The sequence below is a fragment of the Cololabis saira genome, chromosome 15 (genome assembly GCF_033807715.1).
Source record: "Cololabis saira isolate AMF1-May2022 chromosome 15, fColSai1.1, whole genome shotgun sequence".
In the NCBI taxonomy this organism is placed as follows: domain Eukaryota; kingdom Metazoa; phylum Chordata; class Actinopteri; order Beloniformes; family Belonidae; genus Cololabis; species Cololabis saira.
In genome coordinates, this window is record NC_084601.1 from 24,200,162 (window position 1) to 24,222,202 (window position 22,041).

The window sequence follows — 22,041 nt, forward strand, 5'->3', positions numbered from 1 at the left end:
CTTATATTCAACATCTATATGCTACCCCTAGCTCAGATTATGGAACATCACAACATTTCCTACCATATGTATGCCGATGACACACAACTCTATATTTCAGTGTTGTCACATGACTATAGTCCCTTACTCTCATTGAAGAACTGTATTCATCAAATCAATGAGTGGATGTGCCAGAATATTCTCCAGCTAAATGCAGAAAAAGACAGAGGTGATCGTTTTTGGCCCTAAAAATGAATGAATGAATGAATGAATGAATGAAAGTATCAGCGCTCACCTTGGCTCCATGTCATTGACGGCTACAAATCAAGCCAAAAATCTTGGTGTAATTATTGACTCAGACCTGAACTTCAACAAAGTTTATCACTAAATCTGCCTATTACCACCTGAAAAACATTGCTAGAATTAAGGAGTTTCTGTCTAAACAAGACATGTAAAAACTTATTCATGCATTCATTTTCAGTTGGTTGGATTATTGCAATGGCATCTTTACAGGCCTTAACAAGAAATCTACCAGGCAGCTGCAGCTGATCCAGAACGCTGCCGCCAGAGTCCTTATAAACACCAGGAAACTGGACCATATTACACCGGTCATGAAATCACTACACTGGCTTCCAGTTAGTCAAAGGATAGAGTTTAAAATCTTACTGCTGGTCTACAAAGACCTGAATGATCTTGGACCAAAATACATGCTTGATCTGTTAGTTCCTATGAAGCTCCCAGACCCCTGAGGTTCATCTGGATCTGGTTTGTTGTGGTTCCAGAACCAGAACCAAGCAAGGTGAGGCAGCGTTCAGTTATTCTGCTCCTCACCGGTGGAACAAACTTCCTGTAGACCTGAGGTCTGCTCCAACTGTCAGCTCCTTTAAATCAGGGTTAAAAACATTACTGTTTACTCAAGCGTACTCCTAAATTAAATACTTACCTGCTGTACTCTACTGCCCTTACTTTTTAACAACTTTGGCTTTTTAGTATTTTACCTCTTTTCTTATCATTTTATTTGTTATTTACCCTTTACTTCTGTCTTGCGGCTTTTAATGTTGATGTAAAGCACTTTGAATTACCTTGTGTTGAATTGTGCTATACAAATAAACTTGCCATGCCTATATCATTTACCTCATGAGTTGTATCAAAGTTCCTCCATACAGTCGTCTTGGATGTTAAATCTAACTATGGCGATGAAAACCTTTTTTGAACCAGACTGTAAATATATTTATTTCTGCTCTAAAGTTTTACATTTTAATACTGTTGGCAGGTTCTCTACAGACCCTGGTGGTCAGTAGAGGACCTGACTTGTTCTACTTCGTGGGTGGATACAACACAGACCTTACAATGTTTGTGGTTTGAAGACAGTTCGTTTTATTTCTCCATAAATACTGGATATTGAGGTTGACCTTGTGTCTTGTCTCTTGTGTCCCCCTGGTGGCTGCAGGGGCTCTATACATCTGTAATGTCTGTGTGCAGAAACAGCTCCAGGACGCCACCGTTCTGGAACTACAGTATGTGAAGAATTTCTTCAGTTCTTTTGGCGTCTCCACAGCTATGACATCCTCGCTGAAGTCATCCTGTGGTTTTCATCTTCTGGAGCAGCTCCATCTGGTCTTCAACGGTTTTCAGTTCCTGCTTCAAGACTGAAACCTGAAAGACAGAAAACAATGACTGCTAGAGATTCTTTACCAGATTTTGTAATAAAGTCACGTTGGACTTTTACAATGCAACAAAATTCTATCATGTATGATATTTGAAGATCTAAAAAACAAGATCGACATGGAACAAGGGGATTTATGGAGGCATGAAAAAGTATGTGAACCCTCCCTTGGAATTAACTGGTTATCTGTATTAAAATAAAATGGTTCTGATCTTCATTTAAGTCACAATCACAGAAAAACAGCATATGTTTCAGTTGATAAAACACAATCTACGATGATTTCTGTTTTATTGAATACATCTATTAAACATTTGAAGTACCAGAGGAATAAGTAAGTAAACCCTCAGCGTTAACAGCTGTTTGAACCTCCTTTGGCAACAGTGGCTGCTTTCAGTAGCTCTGAGTCAGAAAAGCAGGAACTACTAGAAATCTCTGACTCTTGAAAATATCTTTTCAAGAATGATGAAAAAAATAATTTTGATTGAATTGCAGAAATTCTAAAGAAGATAATCTCAGTCAAAATAAATACAAATTATTGCATGACTGGGAAGAGAGTAAAATATAAAGACAAAAACACTTTATTAAAGCACATTTGTAAAAGTCAAACAAGCATTTGACATTCTGCTTCTTTAAACATGCAAATCTAATTTTCTTTTCTTTTAGAATTTCTTACTTTTTGAACGTTTATGCCCCTAATTCAGATGATGCAGTCTTTTTTGAACGACTGTTTTCACTGCTCCCTGACCTTAATACATATTCTCTCATACTGGGTGGTGATTTTAATTGCTGGCTCGACCCAGTCCTAGACCGATCCTCTACCAACCCCGGCACAGCAAGTAAGTCAGCCCGTCTTATTCAGGCGTTCCTTTCTGACTACGGTGTTTGTGATGTGTGGCGTTCTTTACATCCATGTGACAGAGAATACTCCTTTTTCTCACAAGTGCACCACACATACTCGAGGATTGATTATTTTTTTATTGATAATCAACTGATTCCCCTGGTTCATTCCTGTGCTTATCAGAGCATTGTCATTTCCGACCACGCTCCTGTGGTTCTAACCATGTCCCTTCCTGACCTACCTCAGAGAGACAGACAGTGGCGATTCAATTCAACTCTGCTGTCGGACACAAATTTTGTTAAATCTATGGAAACGGAAATAGCCTTTTTCCTATCCACGAATATGACTCCAGGAATGTCTAGTCTAACTGTCTGGGACTCCCTCAAGGCTTATCTCCGGGGACAGATTATATCCTACACTGCTAGGGTGAGGCAAAAATCTTATAGGGAGCGATCAGACCTTGCCCGCCAAATCAAAGAGGTCGATGAAGAATATTCTCGGACTAAATCCCCAGATCTTTACAAAAAGCGGCTAGAACTTAAAACTAAATTTGACCTGCTTACCACTCACCCAATTGAACAGTCACTTCTGAAAAGTAAAACCAGGTTTTATGTTTATGGAGACAAATCTGACAAATTATTAGCCAACCAACTTAAAGGCTCTAAGGCTAAACAAAATATTTCTAAGATTCGATTACCAAATGGCCATGTAACTACAGACCACTTACTCATAAATGAAGCATTCAGGGACTTTTATACCCAGCTATACACCTCGGAATCTCAGACTGATCGAGATGAGATTGCAGACTTTTTAAATAGTCTTAGTATTCCCAGTCTTTCACCAGATCTAAGGAAGACATTAGAAGAACCGATATCCCTGATGGAAATTACTCGAGCCATTTCTTCACTGCAGTCGGGTAAATGTCCTGGCCCTGATGGCTTCCCGGCGGAATTTCTAAAGAAATTTTCTACTCTGCTTTCCCCACTGCTATCTACAGTTCTTTCAGAATCCTTCAGCCACGGTTCCCTCCCTCCTTCTTTTTCGGAGGCCTGCATCACCCTCATAGCTAAAAAAGGGAAGGATCCTACTGAATGCGCCTCCTACAGGCCCATCTCCCTATTAAACACAGATGCTAAAATCCTAGCCAAAGTCCTAGCCCATAGGCTGGAGAATGCCCTCCCCACAATTATATCTGAAGACCAAACTGGCTTCATTAAAGGTAGGCAGTCTTACTTCAACACAAGGCGACTGTTCAATATTATCTACTCTGCCTCTGAGGCTATCCCTGAATGCGTTGTCTCTCTGGATGCGGAGAAAGCATTTGATCGCGTCCAATGGGATTATCTCTTTGCTGTGCTGGACAGGTTTGGTTTTGGTCCGAACTTTGCTCTGTGGATTAAACTTCTCTATTTACACCCAACAGCCTCAATTCGTACTAACTCTCAACGGTCAAAACCATTTAATCTGCATCGTGGAACCCGTCAGGGGTGCCCCCTTAGTCCCATGCTTTTTGACATGGCTATTGAACCGCTTGCCACAGCGCTCCGATCTTGTGAGGATGTGTCCGGTATCTGGAGAGGTGGCAGGGAACATAAGGTCTCGCTTTATGCCGATGACCTCTTGCTTTTCATCTCTCACCCTCTGGCCTCATTACCCCCTGCGCTGTCACTTCTCAGTCAGTTTGGGAAACTCTCAGGCTATAAACTGAATCTCAGCAAAAGTGAGCTTTTCCCTACCAATCTCGAATCGCATGCTTTAGACCTTTCCAATTTTCCCTTTAAAATCGCAAATGACAAATTCTCCTATTTAGGCATATCTGTGACAAGGAAACACAAAGACCTGCTCCAAGAGAATCTTATCTCATTGTTAAATGAGACCAAACAAACCCTTACACAATGGTCACCCCTGTCAATGTCTCTTGTGGGTCGCATCAATTCAGTTAAAATGACCATTTTACCTAAATTTTTGTACCTTTTCCAGACCTTACCACTCTTTATTCCTGGTTCTTTTTTTCAGTCCCTTGACTCAGTTATATCTACATACCTATGGCGGGGTAAACGGCCACGTTTGAACAAAACTCACCTTCAAAAAATTAAGTCTGCAGGTGGTCTGGCCCTCCCAAACTTTCGTTATTATTATTGGGCTGCTAACCTGCGCTGCCTTGCATTCTGGTCCTTCTACTGCGACGGCGCTGACCGCCCTGACTGGGTGGCGATGGAGTTACATCCAACTGATGACCTGTCAATTCCTGCCCTACTCGGCTCCTCACTTCCACTTCCTTCACTTAAATCAATCAAAAACCCAGTGGTTAAACATTCTCTTAGAATTTGGGCCCAATTTAGGAAGTTTTTTGGTTTTCACAGCTTCTCTCTTCTTAGCCCCATTGCATCAAATCACTCTTTCAAACCATCCCTTGAGGACCCCACCTTCCAGGAATGGCACAGGAGGGGTATGATTCGTTTTAGAGATATGTTCATAGACGGCACCGTGGCATCTTTTGAGCAGTTAAGTAGTAAATTCAGCCTTCCAAAATCACATTTCTTTAGGTATCTTCAGGCTAGACATTTTGTTCTTTCCCAGACACCCAGCCCTGGTGCAGCGATAGGCTCGACCACAGTTGACAAAGTTCTTGCCACAGACCCATTCAAAAAGGGGCTCATTTCGTCTTTCTATGACATGTTGCTGGATCTTAGGAGTGCCCCTACAGATAAACTCAAAGCAGCATGGGAGCAGGACTTAGGGCTTCCCTTATCAGAGGATACCTGGGAGTCCATACTCAAACTGGTTAATACAACCTCCCTGTGCGCACGTCACTGCTTAATTCAGTTTAAAGTGGTACACAGGGCTCATATTTCAAAAGCAAAGTTATCCTCCATGTACCCAGATATTAGTCCATACTGTGTAAGATGTAAGGTAGCAGAAGCCTCTCTCATCCACATGTACTGGTCCTGCCCATGTCTAAACAAGTACTGGATGGAAGTCTTTCATACTCTCTCTCTGGTGCTTAAAATCAGATTAGAACCAAACCCACTGACTGCCCTGTTTGGGGTCATGGAGGGAGGAAGGAAGTTAACCACTGCACAGGGGCACACTTTGTCTTTTGCCTCCCTTTTGGCTCGTCGGGCAATTCTGTTCAGGTGGAAGGATCCCTTCCCTCCTACTCGTGCGCAATGGCTGGAAGACATCATGTCCTGCTTAAAACTGGAGAAAATTAGATACTCGCTTCAGCAATCAAATAAGTTCCAGAAAGTGTGGGGACCTTTTCTAGAAGCATTCCAGACCCTGTGAACTATACTTCATATTTCTTTTATATTCCTAGTGCAGGCTTTTGATGTTAGAGTGACCTCATATTGTGATTAGTAATCTGGCAGTGACAGGGGAGGGATTAGTTTGGTCTGTAGTTTGTTTTTGTTACTATTTTATATTTTTTCATACTGTTTAATTGTTTTTTATATTCTGTACACTGGTGTATGCTATGATTAACATGCCCATGCCTAATCAAAATGTTTGTAATTGACATGCAGCATTTCACCTTTTTTATTTTGTGAAAATTTTAATAAAAAGATCTTGAATTAAAAAAAGAATTTCTTACTTTTGAATCTTCCAAATTTGTTATGAAAAATATACTTTCAAATTTGAAAAATATACGTCTTACATTATTATCATTATCAAAACAGTAGCATTCTAACTTTGTAATCTCACAAAATTACAAATAAGTCTTATTACAGATTTGTAAGAAAAACTCAGAAATTGTGAGCATAAATAAAAATGTATAACAAAATTATTATGATGAAAATATGATTTTATAAACGTACAAAAAAACAAATATTCTGACTCCAGCTCTAGATCAATTTTTTGCTTTAAAAATAAAAAACTAAACCCCAGAAAAACTTGCAATTTTGAATGAGAAACAAAAAAATTCTGACTTAATAAACTCAAAAGTTTGCAGGAGAATTGAAAGCCCCTGCTTGGGGCCCGTGGTGCCGGTGGGGGCTGGAACCCCCCTGTACAGCTCTGATCACAAAGCTCCAAAAAGCTTTCCTGCTGTGGCTTCGTCCCGGTTCTCACCTTCCTGTCCATCTGCTCTCTGACATGAACAGGAATCTTGGTCAGGATGTCTGGAGATTTGAGCTTTTGGAGCATTTCTTCCAGTTTAGGGATGAGTTTGTCTCTGCGCTGAGAAAGCTCCAGGATCTGTTTGTCCACGTTCAGTCCACTCTGTCGGGCAGAAACCAGATGAAACTCAGAGTTAGACATAAACAGAATCCTGAAGCAAGCCCTGACAGCCTCCAACACCGGTAGTTTTAACCTGAAATCAGTGGCTTCAATCACGAATTGTCCCTCTAAACATTAATAATTAATCTGTCGAGGTTTTGACAGAATCAATGACATCAAAACCCCCAACAGGTGAAGTTTTAAACAGGCCTTGAATGTCTTAAAAACAAGCTTTTGATTGTTTTTGCTAAATAAGATAGAAATTCAGCCTCTAAACCATGTCTTTAGCTTCCCGTTCTCTAACCTCATTATCTATGTGGGATTCTGAGTGGGCGGGGCTATGATAATGAGGCTCTGTGCTGATTGGCTGCCTGAATGACGCGATACACCGCTACGAAAAAATGGCGGAAGCTCCGGCCGGTGGAGTTAGTTGTGGGCGTGGTTTCACGCATCGGAGGCCAATGGATGTAAATCGCCCCCGTCATTACGTAACGAAAGGGAGCAGAATCTGAACGGCTCATAGATCCACATCACACTGGACGGCTCATCCGGGCAGCTGTACAGACACTGCAGAATTTGGTTGCTTTCCTCCTCCTCTGAGTTGGCAGGCTGAGGGGAGACCACTTTATATATGTTAACGTGTATACGTGTTTTTCATTATAGGCAGCTTTAATTATTCTTGTTGTTGCTGCTGTCGTTTATAGGTCTCTGTTACGTTCAGCTGAGTTAGCGGCGTTGCTGCACGCTACTGTTCTTTCTCTGCCTTAGCAGCAGCCAACCTTGACAACTCAATATAGTCCTTGATGTGAGAAACTTTCAAATGTCTTATCAGCTTCGTTGTGTTGACATTCTTTTATAACATTCCTCCTCGGGGTATTTCGTTTGCAAACTGTTAATTTGTTGTCCTATTCGACATCGTACAACTCCCATACCGGCGAGGCCGACCACGGCCCCTTGGGAAACCTTGGTCTGAGGTGTGGGAACGCAGCGCAGGCGGGAGTTTGTTGTTGTAAATGTCATCGGATCGGCCAGCTTTGAACTATTATTTTGAGTACGCCAAACAAAACCGATAGGGGCATTATCGGCCGATACTGATTGGTTGCCGATCGATCGGTGCATCTCTACCGACAAGCTGATGTAGAGAGCTCGTTTCTGGTTAATGTCGGTCAACACGGGCTGATATCCACAGTTGGAGTCTTTATTTTAACACAGCAGACATCTTTCGCTGATGTATCAGAGTTTCTTGTTACTTTTCTTTCAACTTTTGTTGCTTTTTCTTCTTCAGTGGGGTCAGAAATGTTGAGGTGACACATTAAACTGTCTTCTCTGGGAACAAACGTATCAGTTTGTCTCAGTTAAACAGAAAGATTATTTTGCTCGCCTCATCTTGTTTTTCCGTTCTCATAAGTTTTTCTCTTCTGGGACATTTTCAGTCTAAATCTATCACTTGACCAAAAAACTGTTGTAGTAAATAATTTAAAGTGGTCAGGTGCCTTCAAGAGACGGATACCAAAATCCTGATGCATTGTGGGACATGCAGCTGTGCTCCCGTACACGTCTATTATTGGTACATGATTGTCTTTCCATGTCCTCATGGGCCACATTAGCTTACATTACAACTTTTGGTGTTTTTTTGTTTATGCCCAAAAAAGGAATTTTTGTTGGACACGAGCATAACTAGTGCCATATTTTTGCCTTTAGATATGTTTAAAGGTATGAAAACATTAAAGTTTTCTGTTATAATTTGCATAAATTGTCTATATTCCTTTGCTTTATATACTGTCTTGGGGTTACATTTGCATAAAATGCTAAAACCAAATTCTCAAAAATGGGAAAAAATTAAACCGATTTCATACGTTTTCTGCCCTGGATCTGTTTAGTAATTCTGACCCACACGATGTTTCTGAAAGCAGTTCTATCAGCATTCTGGGAGGTGATTGGTCCTTACAGCATCATTAGCTGCAATACTTGCTGTTGAATCTCAATATAATACTAGTATTAATATGTTGCATAACTACACAGTCATATAATTCACGGAACAGCTCAAAAACAGTTTTAATAACACTAACCTAAATCGATATCGGAATCAAATCCTGATAATCGATTCTGAATCTTAAGAATCGGAATCGATTCTTGACATTTGAATCGAGCCCTAACCCAGAGTCATGGCAGTCACGCAGCTGAGACGGGGACAAACACTCCACTTATTAAACGTGGTGCCGTGGGAGCCGAGATGCTGATGTATGAAACGCATAAAGAGAAAGAAATCTGCTCACAAACACTCACAAACACAAAGGCCTATTCCTGCTTGTTAAGGAATTACCAACTCAGCATGAGAGATACCGGCAGATTCACTAATCTTTTATTCGGTCTGCTCATCTGAGGAGGCCTCATCCTCCCACCCCTGCAACTCAGACGTCTCTGCTGACTAGGGATGGGAATTGATGAGATTTTTACGATTCCAATTCCATTTTCGATTCGGCTTAACGATTCGGTTCTTTTTTTTTGTTTTGATATTTTTATTAGGGGGTAAGGCACAGTTGAACAGGAATAAACAAAAAAGATATACAGTCTACCTCCTTTTTTTTTTTTTTGGGATTAAGAACAGAACAAAAAATCCACACAAAATAATGACAAATACGTGAAAATTATTATATTCTTATATATAAGTAATATTTAAGTATTTAAGCTAAACAGTATGAATTAAAAAAAATAGATGAGTAAAAAGGGGGAAAAAAAAAAACAAAAAAAACCCCAAAAACAAAAGAAAAGTAAATAAAAAGATAAATAAAAAGGAGGAAGAAAGAGAGGAATGAGAGAAGAGAGGGAGGGGGGGGGGATCCGTCAATCAGGAGGCAGGGACTGGAGAGAGTGGAAGAATGTAAGAAAGGGAAGCCACTTATTATAAAATTTGTTGCAACTACCCTTCAGTGAATATTTAATCTTTTCCAGCTTCAGAAAAAACATGGTGTCGTTGAGCCACTGGGTACTAGAAGGAGCCTTAAGCCGGAAATATACTCTACGCACGTAACCTGCGTAGCCTGCGTAGCCTGCTTTGTGTCTGTTCATGCTCCACTGCGTACGTCGCGTACCACCCGAGTAGAGCCTGTCATACCGATGGTGACCGATAGGGGGCAGTAAGCAGAGCAACAGTTGGAAAAGCTACTTATATTAAGTAGCAGAAGTAGTAGCAGCAGCAGCGGTAGCAGATTAGAAAAACGAACACTTTTACAGGACAATATTGGATGATGTAGGAGATTATAACATCGTGTGAATGTGTATGAGTGTGTATGAATGTTTGTGGTGGTCGGAGGGGCCGTTTGGCGCGATATGGCAGCCACGCTCCCGTCAGTCTGCAGGGCAGCTGCGGCTACAGACGGAGCTACCACCGGGGAGGATGTGTGTGAATGAATAATGATCTCTGTAAAGCTCTGGGTGCCTAGAAGGAAGCTAAAGAAAACCATAACATTATTATTATTATTATTACTCTTTTTTTAATGTGTATTACTTATTTATATTACTGTTTTACCCCCTTCCCTGTGTGTGTGTGTGTGTACTTCTGCTACGTGAGTTTCCCCGTTGAGGGAGTAATAATAAAGGACTATTTTATCTTATCTTATTATTATTGCTTATTATCAAAAGTGGATAGTCTTTCCAGACTAATTTATCCAGCATTCTCCTCACCCATCTCAACAAGAATGACGAAACAATAAATCCAGTTAATTTTAGGTTCATATGGAGAAGTAGATGTCAATATATAAGAAAGATTAACATGGTCAAAAATGTATTGTTCCTAATATGATTCCAAGTCATTCAATAGTATTTTTATTGAAAAACAGAGTATTTAAAATAAAATAAGTCCCGTCAATTGACTCCTGGCTCCCGGCTCCGCTTCCTCCCGGCTCCGGGAGGCACCGAGGCTCGGCGCGTACCTCCGCCGGGGGTCGGTCGCCAGGGCTCAGTCGCCGGGGCTCGGCGGCCGGGGCTCGCCATCCGCGGTACTCCCGGGGACTCTAGTCCCGCAGCACCAGTGAGTATTTTGACCGGAGAGATTATAAAATACCGGACTTCGGCATATTTTACCGGACAACGGAAACCCTGGGGGGAAGTTAAATATTGCATAAATATATGCACGGGGAACTTTCTCCAGGGGAGAGCAGCATAGTCGTGCCAGCCGGGATCAGACCGGGAACAGCGATACTAGCGGCCAGAGCGAGAACTGCAGGTCGCGTACGCGTTCAGTGTCTTTTTGAGAACGTGCACGTCGACGCGTCAAATGTACGCAGGATACGCAGGATACGCGAGACGTGACGTCACGCGTATCCTGCGTCTCGCGTACGCGTTCTGAACTGCAAGTATAAACGCGGCTTTAGTCGACTTCCAGTGGAGAAGAAGGTGGCGTCTTGCCAGTAAGGAAGTAAAAGCCAAAATGTCTATTTGGTTTGAAGTAAACCGGCCATGGTCCTCTGGGAGCCCGAATATGGCAACATGGGGGGAGACTTTTATATTCACCGAGAGTATTTTTGACATGGTGTCAAAATAATTCGACCAAAAGCGAGAAAGTAGTGGGCAAGAGTAAAACATATGGGTTAAATTGCAGGACGAGGCATGACATTTGTCGCATTCGTCAGTGACACTGGGATAGATCTGTGAGAGTCGAGCTTTAGAAAAGTGGACTCTAAACAGTACTTTAAACTGTATAAGTGTAAGACGAGCGCAGGATGAACTTGTGTAAATTTTTTTAAGAGCAGCATCCCACCAGTCATCCTCCAAATTTAGATCCAGTTCATCTTCCCAGACAGCCCTAACTTTAATAACTGGAGAGAGATCGAAAGACAGAAGGTCATCGTAAACCTTAGAGATCAGTGATTTTTGAAGTGGATCATGGCTTAAAAGCACCTCCCACTGTAGAGTCGGCGGAGAGGATGGAAAAACTGGAAACAAAGCTTTAGCGCAGTGTCTAATCTGAAAGTATCGAAAGAGATGAGAAGGCGGGAGATTAAATTCACCTGAGAGATCTGCAAAGCTGCGAAAGATACCATCCTTGTAAAGATCTCCAAAACTTTTCAGGCCCTTATTATGCCATATGAGAAAGGTTGAATCTGTAAGCGGAGGTCGAAATAAATGATTGTTCAGTAATGGAGCTAAAGTAGATGCTGACTTAAATTTGAAGTGTTTCCTAAATTGATACCAAATTTTAAGTGTGGAGTGAACCACTTGATTATTTGTAAAGACAGAGAGGTTGGATGGAATAGATGAGGTAAGTAGAGCAGGTAAAGAAGATGAAATGCATGACTGTGCCTCCAATTTACACCATGGCATATTCACAGATTTGAACCAAAATGAAATTTTTTGAATATGTGCTGCCCAATAATACAGTTGAAAATTGGGAAGTGCCAGTCCGCCATTGAATTTACATCTCTGAAGTGTGGATTTGCGGATTCTAGGAGCCTTCCCACACCATAAGAAGTCAGAAATAGTTTGATCAATTATTTTAAAAAAGTGTTTTGGTAAGAAAAGTGGAAGACAATGGAACAGAAATAGAAATTTGGGCAAAATATTCATTTTAACTGCGTTAATTCTTCCAATTAATGAAAGAGGTAAGCTTTTCCATCTATGGAGGTCAGATTTAATTGTAGACATTAAAGGTGAGAGATTAGCAGAAAAAAGAGAGCTTAACGTTCTGGTTACGTTCATCCCAAGATACCTAAAGCCGGAAGGACTAATCTTAAAAGGGATATCTGACTGTACGAGCTGTGTTGCTGAGTCATTAATGGGATAGCATTCACTTTTAGATACGTTCACTTTATAGCCTGAGAAAGACCCGAATCTCTGGAAAGCAGATAAAATTGAAGGAATGGAGAGGACAGGATCCGAGACATATAACAGTAAGTCATCAGCGTAAAGTGACAGCTTATATTCTGTTCCCAATCGGGAGATCCCAGTAAAAGTGGGGGAGGACCTCAGAAAGATTGACAGGGGCTCTATAGCTAGTGCGAATAATAGGGGAGAGAGGGGACACCCCTGTCTGGTGCCACGGGCTAGAGTAAAAAAATTGGACTGAATGCCATTAGTGGAAACGCTTGCTTGTGGAGACGTGTAAAGGAGACGAATCAAAGAAATGAACCCATTCCCCAGCCCAAACTTCTTCAGTACAGTAAATAAATAGTCCCATTCAATCCTATCAAATGCCTTTTCAGCATCGACTGAGATTACGACTTCAGGTGTTGTGGTGACAGTTTTAGAGTGAATAATATTTAAAAGTGTCCGCACATTAAAGAATAACTGTCGCCCCTTAACAAATCCTGTCTGTTCATTTGAGACAATAGTTGGCACAATGTTCTCCAAGCGATAAGCCAAGGCTTTAGCAAGGATCTTAGCATCTACATTTATTAACGAAAGAGGTCTGTATGAGCCGCAGAGAGTTGGATCCTTATCTTTTTTTAAGAGGAGACTTATGGAGGCTTGCCTTAAAGTGGGAGGGAGAGTGCCATGTTCCAGTGATTCCTTATAAACAGCATGCAATAAAGGGGACAATTTATCCTGAAATTTCTTAAAAAATTCCACTGGAAATCCATCAGGGCCAGGAGCTTTGTTATTTTGCATACTTCTCACAGCGAGATTAATTTCTTCTACCGTTAATGGCGAGTCAAGATTTTTAGCAGCATCGGAGCCTATAACAGGAAAGTTGAGGCTATCTAAGAATGAATTCAATTCAGTGGAGCCAGATGGAGATTCAGACGTATATAAAGAGGAATAAAATGAGTGAAAGACAGAATTAATGGCGGTGGGATCCTGATGCAATGAGCCTGATGAATCTTTTATCTGAAGGATCATACGTGAGGCTGCCTGGCGACGTAACTGATGAGCCATGAGCCGACTTGCCTTGTCTCCATGTTCATAATATACGGAGCGTGATCGTAAGAGAAGTCGCTCTGCGTCATTAGTGGTAAGGAGATCAAATTCAGTCTGTAAATCGACACGTTGCTTAAGAAAACTGGGAGAGGGGCAAGTAGCAAGTTGTTGGTCCAATTTTGTGATCTTAATAGAGAGTTCTTGTAATTTGGCTTTCCGGGACTTATTCAAGTGAGCAGAGAAGGAGATAATTTGTCCCCGCAAATATGCTTTTAATGATTCCCACAGCAGTGAAGATGAAATTGGTTCCATATCATTTTGATTTATAGAGATGTAATCATCAATTTTAGTTGTAATAAAATTGGTGAACTTATCATCTGAGAGAAGTAATGTATTGAACCTCCAAGACGTTGAGTAGCGTGGCTGTGAAGAGAACTGAATATCCAAAGAAAGAGGAGCGTGGTCGGAGATCACAATAGGATGATAATCAACAGACAGTACTTTGGGAATTAGTTTAGCATCAATAAAATAATAATCAATCCGAGAGAAAGATTGATGCATCTGAGAAAAGAAGGAATATTTTTTGGTACAAGGGTTATAAAATCTCCAAGGATCGGTGCAACCGTTCTTGGACACAAAATCTGAAAGAGACCTCGACATTGAAGAAGGAGTCAGATTTCGTGGGCTGGAGCGGTCTAGTTTGGGGTCAATTACGCAGTTCATATCCCCGCCAATTATAAGAAGACTGTCGTTCAATGAGGGGAGACATTCAAAAAGCTTGTTCATAAAGTGTGGGTTGTCAAAATTGGGGGCATATATATTAACTAATAATATGGGAATATGAAATAGCGTACCCGCCACAATTAAGTATCTGCCGTTTTTGTCTGAAATCACCTTAGATGCTGAAAACTGCATTGACTTACCAATTAATATAGCAACCCCCCTGGCCTTAGAGTTGAAATCAGAGTGAAACACCTCAGAAACCCAGGGACATTTAAGTCTGACCTGGTCTTTGGTGCGCATGTGGGTTTCCTGAAGGAACACTAAGTCAGCTTTAAGACGTCTCAGGTGAGCAAATATTCTCGATCTCTTAATTGGACTCCCCATGCCTTTAATATTCCAGCTCAACAACCTCACAGAAGTACCAGTATTAGTGGCCATATGTTAAATTCCTAAAGATAGAGATGTACCGAATGCGGATCCCCAAGGAAGGAAAGGAAAGAAAGGGATGGAGGGAGGAAAGAAAGAAAGAAAGAGAAAGAAAGAGGAAAGAAGAAGAAGAAGAAGAAGAAAGAAAAAAAAAAAAAAAAAAAAAAAAAAGGGGGAGAAAAAAAATAAATAAATAAATAAATAAAAAAAAAATAAAAAAAAAAAAAGGGGGGGGAAATTGAAAACAACAACAAACTTAACCTACTGAACCCCCCACCCCCCACCCCCCAATTGCACTTACAACGACCCCATCCCCAAACGATGGAGAACCCAGTGCAAACTCCAGAAGGAGTCAGATCCCTGAAAAGAACACTTACGGCTTTAAGCATAACTAACAAGATAATAACTAACAAGCTTCGTGTTGAGCTCCTGCAAGCCCAGCAACATTAACAGAGAGGTACAACCAATCACGACCAAGTTAAACTGAAAACCACATACCGTGTATATATGGGAGAGAGAAAAAAAAAAAAAAAAAAAAAACCGACACTGATGAACTGAAAAAAGTTCAACTAGACTTTGAGCGACGTGATGAAAGCGCTGGCCTCCTCTGCCGACCTGAACTCCCTTTCTGCGCCGTTGTGGGTGATGCGGAGGCGGGCGGGGTACAGCAGACCGTAGCTGATCCCCGGGATCTCGCGGAGCCGGCGGCGGACGTCATTAAAGGCGGCGCGGGCACGGGCCGTCTTCAGGGTGTGGTCGGGAAAGACAGAAAAAGTCAACTCTCCACACGTAATCCGTTGCTGAGCCCTAGCTCGGCGCAATATATCCACACAGTCTGTATGATAGTGCAGACGGGCGATGATGGGACGAGGGCGCTCTCCGGGCTTCGGCTTCGGCTGGAGGGTGCGGTGCGCCCGGTCCAGGAGAGGCTCCTTCTCCAGGCTGAAAGCCTCCTTGAGCAGAGAGGGAATATCCGTAACAGCAGAAGAGGTGGAAAAATCTTCAGGAATTCCCACGATCCGTATGTTATTGCGCCGGGATCTCGCCTCCAGATCCTCGCATTTACCATCCAGCCTCATCAGTTCAGCTGACAGATGCTCCGCTTTAGCCTGTAAGGTTGTGATGTCATCGGTGCAGGATGAAAGAGATGTTTCCATTTCAACCACGGTGTTCTTCAGAGCGCGCACATCAGACTGGATGTTTGTAATGCTTTTTGATAATTCCGACTTCACCGCTTGCAGCTCAGTCTTGATGCTCGACAGGTTTTCAGTTAAAGCAGCCTGAAGCTCCGATTTAAAAACAGCCGCCATCTCAACGCGGAGTGATGCGAGCAGTTCGGCCTTAAAGTCGTGTGAAGGAGCAGCCCCGGCGGCCTCGGCCAGGCTGGACGGGGGGTCACCACGAGGCGGGGATGCTGCGTGCGGAGAGGGCCGCGGCGGTGGTGCGGATGTTTTGAGTTTTGGAGGCATTTTGGTCGGCAAAAATACGGGGCCAAAGTAAAATAATGAAGGTCGGGAAAAATAAACCGAAGGAAGATGAAAAAGCTGTACCAAAAATAGATATTTTTAAAGGTTGTTGCAGGAGCTCAAAAAAACACGTCCTAGTCCATTAGTCGCTACACCGGAAGTCACGATTCGGTTCTTTATCGATTCCCTTATCGATTCTCATTTGGAAAAAGAGGAAAACAATGAGGCAAATGGCGTTAATATGATAGGCAGCGTTCGTTAGTTAATTAGTTACCAGCAATATTATTAGCTAAGGACTAGCTAACGTTGCTGCTGCTGAGCTGAGAATTACTGATATTAGTCCGGAGTGGATCGAAAACACGATATTCATTGATTGTTATTGCATAATGTGTACACAAATGTTTTTGCATGTTGGTAGTATTTCCTCCCTTTGACCAAATATTCACTTAGCAAGTATTTCAAGTTGCTGTGTTGTCTCTTTTTTACTGAAATGTACTCAATGTACTCAATAGTCAATGTAGTCAATGCTCAATGACTATTGAGCGTTTGTATTGCTTGGGCGACATGTTTACTATTGACTGCTGGCTAACGCAACGTGTGTAATGACATCGTTCGTTCCCACTGGAATCCAAAAGGGAATCGCTTGCAAAATTTGCAAACGATTCCAAGATATTGAAACACTGGGAACCGGTTCCTAACAAGAACCGGTTCTCGATTCCCATCCTTACTGCTGACTGACATGATTCCACTCCTGCGGACTCACCTGGACGTGGAGGTGCAGCCGACAGCTGTGGTCCACCACACCCACCACACTTCCTGTGGGTGGGGGGGAGGACTTGACAGACAGCTGGGAGTCTGCCCCGTCAGGACAGAACATCTGCAGGCTGGAGATCCGGCCCAGGGTCCGAATGGCGGAGTCAAAGTGAAGGAGGATGCGGGCCTGATGGGGTGAACACTCGGCCCACACTGGAACAACAACAAGGTACAAAACAGAAGCAGGTGAACGTGTTTATCTGCCGCTAGGAGGGGTTGAGCTGCGCTGGACTCACTCGTGGGTCTTTCTTTGGTCACACCACACTGGGCTCGCAGAGACCGGGCCACTCGGACCACTTCCTGGACCAGCAGGAAGCCTTCCTCCTCCTCAGGGAAGTGCCAATGTGCCTGGAAGAATCAGAATCACATCATACAAACTTTATCATGTGCTTTCATCTCCTCAACAATTCTGTTGCAGTAAAAAGACAAAAATCTACCAGGGATTTAAGAGAGTCTGAACTGAGGAAGAGCAACAACAGGAGGAACCAGAGTGTTTACAGATCACACAGGTGAATAGACCACTAGAGGGCGCCAAAGCAACATGGTCAGCCTCCATATCCAGTATGGAGGATTCAAATGATCATCTTTTTAAATCTATCTAGAGACAGAGAAAGAAAGAGAAAAGGAGAGAGAGAGGGAGAGAGACAAAGAGAGAGACAGAGAGCGCATTTCGGCTAAATGAGATGCTGAGAGATGGTGGAATTATTTAAATGATTAAGAGCGTAATTATGCACCAGGGAGTATTGGAACGTTACACTTGACACTTGACATCAAATGTAGCAAATTAATCTTCTGAATATAAATCTGAAACAGAGCCAAGTGTCTGCTCGCCACACGGGGAAAGCTGTCTCAGAGTTAGATGAGTAAACGTGTTCATTTTTAAAATGTGAATAAGAACATTTAAATACTTCACTGAGTATATATTTACTACTTATCAACTCCTCCAGCTCCTCCGGGGAATACCAGAGCATTCCCAGCTGAGCTAGGTCAATTCATGAACTCATACATCTCAATGGAAGAACTCTGCCAAAAGTTTGAAAATATACAGGAAAATCATTTATCACAACCCTACGGAAGAGTATTAGGGCCAGGCAGGAGAAAAATAAAAATAATAATTTAGAGGAGGAAGGTTTTTTTTTCATTATGCACTTCCGAGAAAAAAGTCGAAATGTCGAGAATAAAGTTGAAATGTTTTGAATTGGCTTTACAATATTGATTTTAAACACATATCACAGATATGCCATTGCATAACTTCATAAACGTACCCTTAACGTTCCACTCCAAGGATGTTAGTTAGTTAGTTAGTTAGTTAGTTAGTTACGGCTGCTGCTGCATAGCTGTCAGTCACTCTCCTAACTGGATTTGATGGGCCAGAGGAGACATTTCCACTTTATTCACCAAACTTCGACTTTATTCTTGAAATTGTATTTCAACATTATTATCGACATTGACTTTTTCTGAAAATTGTATTTCAACATTATCGACATTTACTTTTTTCTGAAAATTGAATTTCAACATTAATCTCGACATTTTGACTTTCTTGAAGTGCACAATAAAAAAAAAATCTTCCCCTCTCAAATATTTTTTCTCCTGCATGGCCCTAATACTCTTCCGTACAACCCAGAGGTGTCTATCTGAGCCATAACTTCAGTTCTTCTCAATGAAGTTTGTGAATGTTCTTATTTAGTAGGCCTCAAGTGAAAACTGCACATTTTATTTTTCCACAAATAACCAGCTGGGGCTCCCTGGTGGCTGCAGACGGTACTTTCATCTCTATAGTGTGGATGCAGAGCGGGTCTGTGCTGGTCAGTGAGGGTGCTGGGTGTGACGGTGGTACCGTGTGAGCGGGTCGGGGGTACGACTGCAAACACAGGCTGCTGTTAGCGCCACCCTCAGGTCTGAACGGCTGCAGTCGCTGCCACAGCTCCTCGGTGATGAAGGGCATGAAGGGGTGGAGCAGCGTCAGAGACACAGACACGCAGTGAAACAGCACGGTGACGGCCTCCTGCCTGGCGTTGCCATGGTGATCCGAGTCGGTCTGAGCCACCGGCTCCTCATCCCTCCTCCCGATCAAAGGCTTCATGTATTCCTTCAATACAAAGACAGGAATGACAAAGTGTGAACACACCTCCACCGGACCAAGACGCGGCCGTGTTGGGCTGCAGCTGGCTAATGTCATGTTAAACAAAATGGTTTGATATCAATAAATTATCATTAAATGAAAATAAAACTAAATGTATGGTGTTCAGTGGTGTTAGAACTAATGAAATTAATGAATTAATTAATGAAATAAAATTGAAACTAAATGGAGTCGGAATTGAAAGAGTATATGAAACAAAATTTCTGGGAGTAATTATAGATCATAAACTATGTTGGAAGCCACATATTGATTACATTAGACAGAAATTGTCAAGATCTATTGGTATTAATTACAAAACAAGGGATCTGTTGGCCAAAAAATGTTTGCACATATTGTATTTCTCTCTTATAATGTCATACTGTGTGGGGATTTGGGGAAACACATACAGAACATATATAGACCCTGGAGGTAAACTCCAGAAAAGAGTTATAAGAATTATAAATAAAGTTTCTTATCGCGATACGACTAATAAATTATCTATAGAGTAAGGCACATTAAAATTCATAGATATTGTTTATATAAAAACATTAGAAATATTATTTCGAGTTAAGAATTAAAAAGCCTTCCTACTTGTAGTAAACATTTCTTTAGATTAAAAGAAACAAATTATAATTTAAGAAGGCTATGGGTCTAATGTTAAATACAGATGTGTTTCATTTTTGGGAGTCAAATTATGGAATGGACTTTGTGATGAACTGAAATTATGTAGATCTCTGTTGAGTTTGAAAAAAATATTGAGAGACAAAATAAGTAAGGATTACAATGCAAAATGATTTGAATATAATTTAATTATGAGTGATTTAGAGTAAATTTTCTTTTCTTTTGTATTACTGATAAACTGGGTTATCTTTTGGAAGGTACAGGATCGGCAGAAATAAGCTTCGGCTTCAGCCTACTCCTTTTTCTGTTACAGTTTGTGTGTTATTGTTTATTGTGTGAAACTGATTAGTGTAAATATGTATGATAACGTTTTGTCAGTTACATGCACACAAGTTAAATTGCATATAATGTAATGTAACCGAAATAAACTATTCATTCAAACCATTCATTCATTCATTCATTCAGATGGTGCTGTCGTTCCCGAGAGACTCCGACAGAAAAAGAGAAAGAAATACCAATCACAGTGAGGAGGAGAATAACATAAAAAAAAAAAAGAAAAAAAAAGAAATGTCGCTGTTGGAGACACTTGGCAGTCAGCAGGGACGACAATCACAGACTTTGGTGCTGATTACCAGATAAACGTCGCAGAGGTTGTGGAGCCAGAAGGAATGCAGCGCCGCCGTGACGGCGTGAAGCTCGTAATTTTCAAACGCTCGTTCACACTCCAGCACGGTGCTGTGGAGGCGGGAGCAGATCCAGCGCTCCACGCTGCCCACCGGAGTCGTCTAAATCACGGAGAAGAGCGAGAGACGGTGGCAAAAAACAACACGTCAAAGTAGCCATGTTTTTATTAGGTTTGGAAAAAAACATTCACAGTGTTTAGAAATGTTGATAAAAGATCAGTTTCAGCCAAGTTCCAACAGAACAATTCATAAAAGTTAAACTGTGATTTTACAACAACGGTAAACGAGAAGATGATGAGTGAAGGGTCAGCAGATGACACATATGGAATTATGTTTATAGGATGGTGATTCAGAACAGTTACCTGGTCCAGTGTTCCCAGTGGAGTCCCGGTTTCAGCCAGGACCCCCAGCGTAAACCTGAGGGTCTGCCACATCTTATTACAGAAGTGTCTGCAGCTCAGGACCTGAGACACCGACAAACTAATGTCGTCTCCTGGGAACAAGATGGAAAATATCTGTTAATCACACAGGAACGGACCAGTCAGACCAGGGACCAGTCATTAATCTTCTTAAACTATGTATTCAGGTTTGGAGTCTTGCTTTTCAGGTTCCAGTTGTGTTTAAGAAGTGCTATATAAATACAGATGAAGTAGAAGTTGAAGCAACTCCACACCATGATACTGCCATCGCAGGCTTGAATCACTCACCCTGCATCTTGTGAGAGCAGAGGGCGAACCTCAGTGCGTCAGTGCCACACTGAGGGATTCCTCTGGGGAAGTCCTTCTTCTGTGGGGAGGCAGAATAAACAGGCAGATCAGGCAACGTCATCAATGAGCTCAGCCAATCAGCTGCAGTAAGGAAGACAAGACCTGCGCTTCCATGGCAACCAGCTGCTCCCTTGGGTCAAGGTTCCCCTCCTTCACTTTCTCTTCGAGTCCCTACAAGGACAGACAAAAAAGGGCTAGTTTTACATTAAAATATCTAAAATGTTGTAAAAAAAAAAAAAAAAGACCTAAAACAGAGCACTGTGCCATCAGTAACTGATTTATTAAACATAAAAATATTGCTGCTACGCTTCAACCACGACTCCATTGTTGGTCCAAGTGATTGACAGGTGAAGCCAAGTGGCATTTGACAGGTTAGGTGGAACCATCCTGATGTGGGGGATTCTCTGATGTTTTAGGATAATAAGTTGAATAGCCTACTCCTGAAGATAAAATTAATTTTATGAATTTAGACTTATATTTTCCTCAATTATTTATGAAATATTTATTTTTAAAGGATTTTTGCATGGATGCTACTTTTTAAATATATGTATATTTTAAAATCTCACGTACCCCCTGTAGTGCCTTCACGTACCCCCATTTGAGAACCACTGGTCTAGAGGACCTCAACAACTCCCACTGAGATGCTGAGCTGAAGACAGTTATCCTTTTTGTTGCCTGTTGACCTCTACTACTTTACTAAGAGCAGTTTTGAAGCCTGTTTCTTTTCATATTGCGCAGTGCCATGTTGCATGTTGGCTGGGGCTAGTTATAAAACTAATGATTTCAACTGAAAACACATTAAAGCATGAATAACTGATTTAATATTTATGTTTTTTGGTAAGTGACCGTGGTATATGCGGGATAATGCCC

The 22,041-nt window shown here is 41.6% G+C and overlaps 1 protein-coding gene across 1 annotated transcript in view; it reads right to left on the bottom strand.

Moving 5' to 3' along the window:
- Positions 1 to 1,126: 1,126 nt before the first annotated feature.
- Positions 1,127 to 22,041, bottom strand: part of vars2 (valyl-tRNA synthetase 2, mitochondrial) — a 49,491-nt gene continuing 28,576 nt past the window's right edge. Inside the window, exons 21-29 of the mRNA XM_061741144.1 lie at positions 21,274 to 21,342; positions 21,112 to 21,190; positions 20,767 to 20,897; positions 20,354 to 20,506; positions 18,819 to 19,070; positions 17,218 to 17,329; positions 16,932 to 17,134; positions 6,552 to 6,701; positions 1,127 to 1,635 (exon numbers count right to left, since the gene is read on the bottom strand). Of these exons, the coding sequence (XP_061597128.1) occupies positions 1,558 to 1,635; positions 6,552 to 6,701; positions 16,932 to 17,134; positions 17,218 to 17,329; positions 18,819 to 19,070; positions 20,354 to 20,506; positions 20,767 to 20,897; positions 21,112 to 21,190; positions 21,274 to 21,342 (1,227 nt within the window). The 3' untranslated portion in view covers positions 1,127 to 1,557. The remainder of the gene's footprint in view (positions 1,636 to 6,551; positions 6,702 to 16,931; positions 17,135 to 17,217; positions 17,330 to 18,818; positions 19,071 to 20,353; positions 20,507 to 20,766; positions 20,898 to 21,111; positions 21,191 to 21,273; positions 21,343 to 22,041) is intronic.